We start from the raw sequence: 3,669 nt of genomic DNA, 5'->3' as shown, positions 1-3,669 counted from the left end.
TTCGTTCTTTTTTTACACGGACACACGGTATTTGTAAGTATTAAAATATTCGAAATTGCAATTTCATTAATTGAAAAACAAAAGGACTGTGAATGATCGTTTCTATTTACAAATCGAGTGTAATTTTCTGACGAATGAAGAAAAGTCACTTGAATTGTAGATTCTATCCGCGCAATCGCAATTGTCAACAAAAGATATTTTTCTGTTTCGAGAGCATTCTCAATGAAAATGTTTCTGATCGGTCAAATCTCGTTTTCCCTTCATTTGTTTTGTCAGATTTACATCGGTTATGGATATGGATCCGGGTGAAGGTACTTCGGATGGTCGTGTACTACGCAAACCGAGCAGTTTTGCAGTTGAAATAAAGCAAGAGCCAGACATCAAGGAAGAATCATCGGATGACCTTGAAGATTGTTTAGTGACACTTTCGAATGAAAGATCTGAAGTGGATGCAGTGACTGCGACCTCAAACATCGATCTGGTGACTGAGTCCGAATACGATTTCATTCTCAACTTTGATTCGGATGGCGTGAAAGACGAAGTGAAGTGTGAAGAAGAGAAGGCAAAGAAGGAAAAATATTCTACGAATTCGGGTTCGAATGAAAGTAAACCAAACGCTCACGGTGGTCAAGACGATGAGCCAATGGTCGAATCAAACGTCAATCGCAAGAGGCCCAAATCGAGTGACAACAGAAAAAAACGCGATGGATCGAGAAAGCAAAACAAACGAACGATTCCGCGAAATAAGGCGGCGAAGAAACGAGGAGAGCACAAGTGTCATGTGTGTGGTTATGTTGCAGCGCACAAGTGCCATCTCACCAAACACATTCGTATTCACACAGGCGAGAAGCCTTACAAATGCGATGTTTGTTTCAAATGTTTCACACAAAAAAGTAACTTGAATGAACATAATCAAATCCACAGCGGGAAAAAATCATTCGAATGCTCTGTTTGTTCCAAATCATTTGCACATAAAAACACTTTGAATGCTCACTTGCGAACTCACCCTGATGAGCTTCCCCATTCTTGTTCGAAATGTGGTCAACGATTTGCCAGAGAAGGGGCCAAACAAGCGCACGAAAAGCGATGCAAACGACGTCGATTCGAATGCTATCTCTGCGAATACAAATGTTTCGGTAAAAGTGATCAGAAAAGCCACATGCAAGCAAAACACACTGGTGAACATCAATTTCCATGTGGAATATGTGGAAATAAATTCATTCGTAAAGGTAATCTCAACCAACATTCAGCCACCCATCGCGATCAGTTCTCATTCGGATGCGTCAAATGTCTGCGAGGATTTACAAAATTAGAGGATAAAACAGCGCATGAGAAGATCTGCCGCCGTCGTCAGTATCAATGCTACATGTGCGAATATTCATCGCTGAAAACGACCGATCTACGACGCCACATGCAAGCCCATCATACGGGAGAAAAACCATTCCATTGCAAGTGGTGTGACAAGTGTTTCATTCGAAAGGACGAAGCCGAATCGCACATGAAACGTATGCATCAATCCAAAAAGTGAAGCTACGGACAATAACAATAGTTCTAATTGATTTGAATTAAGTCTTCATTGTCATTCATTTGAATTTCTACACTTCATTTACTACTACATCTGTTGATTAGATTTCAGTTGCGTCAATAGCTCTTTCTTTCAGCACAATTCTCACGACACAATTCAATAGAAATCTTCAATAAATAAAATTGTAAACCAACGATTTTCTACTCTTCACTTAAAATTGAACACCAACACGTTTCATCTTAAATCAAGTGGAAATAACTCTACAAGAGACTCATCAGTTTCGACATCAGAATTATTTTCGGATTTATTGTAACATTCATTTTTGCTCTGCTGATTCAATGAAGATTCAAAATGTAATTCAGTTTTTATCTATCCTTTGGTTACCTTCTCATTGATTTGATTCCACCTCTTCCGATGTAAGTACAAGAACAGAAGCTCAGTCTCTTGCTTAAACCAGTGCATTATTCAGCTAATTATTTCAAACTCATGAAAAGGAATTGAATTTTGACGAAAAAACTTGATAAATTTAACATAATCTTATCTTCGATAACTCGAAGGGACGCGAGCATCTTGAAAAGAGATCTTTGATTATGTTCTTGTGTGTTGTAGCAGAATATCCAACGTAGAATGAATAAAGAATGAGCTATCGTTGAAATATGCAGATTGTTTCGATGGTCAATTACCTATTTTAAATTTCCAACAAATTTAGTTGAGTTTCTCGATCCTTCGTTGAAATTGAATCAGTTTGTGATGCGATGACTTTTGAATTTCATCGGATTCAAGTACTGTAGTGAAGAGTCATTTCTCAAATGGAGAACCAAATTGACAAGTATTATTTTATCTGTCTCAGAGTTGATTTAACATCAGCGTTTGGTTCTGTCCCAGAAAAAATATCTAGATATAAACGAGATAATCTCAAAAATGTCCAAATCTATCTAGATATCTTTTTTAAAGAACGAGGCGTAAATTCTTGCAGATTTTTATACCATTGTGCTTTCAAGCAGTAGTAGAGAAGGTACGGACTCAAATACACTGTACTTCAGTACTATTAATTGATAAATAATTATGGCGGCTCCATATTATTGCAAAAAGCACAAATGGTATGAAACCTTCACACGTTCTTTATCTTTTTTTTTAATCTTTTTTCCGAAAAAGATATATATCTTTGAGCTATCTTAAGATAATCTTTTTAGAAATATATCATTCTTTATTCATATGTCAATTTGAGATTTACGTGATTTACCCTGATTTTGAAGTGTATTATTTTTCTATAAATGGGATGTGTATTTTTTTAACAAGTAGGACAAATCTGTAGTGTGAATCATCATTTGGTATCGATCGAATCTCTGATACAATTACTTGATGAATATCTTAATTTTTATCTAAAAAACGACAGATAGATAGTCGAAAAAAAAACTGAAAAGATAATAGATAAGATTTTCGACATTTTTGAAAAATTATCTAGATAAGATAATAGATACTATCTATCTTATCTTATCTTAATATCTTATGTAAGATAGATATCTTAACCAAACGCTGTTTAACATTGACATAAACATGGATTGTGCTTAACGATTGTTTCCAATTAAAACTTTTATTCAATTCATTTGTTGTTTTAACATGATCAAAATCGGAAGATTACATTGATTTTCAATTATTTTCGTTGTTTTTCTGAATATTTCAGACAAAATTGGAATCGACCACGAAATGAAACCAACCATTCATTGTTTTTTTTTTGTTTTTTTCCGCATATTACATTGTCTCCATTGGTTATCCATAAGTGGTTCAACTTTAGTCATTTTTATTCCCGACCACTCATTTATATATATATATATAGATGAGGTGTACAGTATACACATCGTGGAAATAATCAAAAATATCGAAGACTTTGTTTGGACATTGTGTAATATCTACGATTTTCATTAAATGTTGCAAATTTCAGGTTGAATTGTGCATACAATTGCGATAAAAATCGCTTGCATTTTGATAATTTGTCGAGTTAATATTTGCAACAGCTTTTTGAGCATCTCAAAAGAGTAGTTGAATATTCATCTAAATAATTGCCGCAGGAAATATGTTCAGAAGAGAGCATTACAAATGCAAAATCAGAAAAAGACCAACTTTTTCCTTTGAGAATTTCAGAA

General features: G+C 34.7%; 1 protein-coding gene across 1 annotated transcript; it reads left to right on the top strand.

The window, feature by feature from the left end:
* The first annotated feature begins 295 nt into the window (after positions 1-295).
* On the top strand, positions 296-1,528 carry LOC129572887 (zinc finger protein 510-like). The gene is made up of 2 exons (XM_055453000.1): positions 296-788; positions 1,230-1,528. Exons 1-2 carry the CDS (start codon positions 296-298, stop codon positions 1,526-1,528), a joined length of 792 nt encoding a protein of 263 aa, XP_055308975.1.
* Positions 1,529-3,669: the final 2,141 nt, after the last annotated feature.

Source organism: Sitodiplosis mosellana, unplaced genomic scaffold (assembly GCF_009176505.1).
Source record: "Sitodiplosis mosellana isolate CC-2019 unplaced genomic scaffold, AAFC_SMos_1.0 Smas_scaffold_5682, whole genome shotgun sequence".
NCBI lineage: Eukaryota > Metazoa > Arthropoda > Insecta > Diptera > Cecidomyiidae > Sitodiplosis > Sitodiplosis mosellana.
The sequence above is the reverse complement of the archived record's forward strand: the minus strand, read 5'-3'. Positions and strand labels throughout refer to the sequence as shown.

What these genes read in the sequence shown, in the direction of transcription:
- LOC129572887 (XM_055453000.1), top strand. Translation starts at nt 296, where the DNA reads ATGGATCCGGGTGAAGGTACTTCGGATGGTCGTGTACTACGCAAACCG. An exon ending in GCACAAGTGTCATGTGTGTG is followed by an intron (nt 789 to 1,229) that starts GTTATGTTGCAG and finishes TCATTCGTAAAG; the next exon opens with GTAATCTCAACCAACATTCA.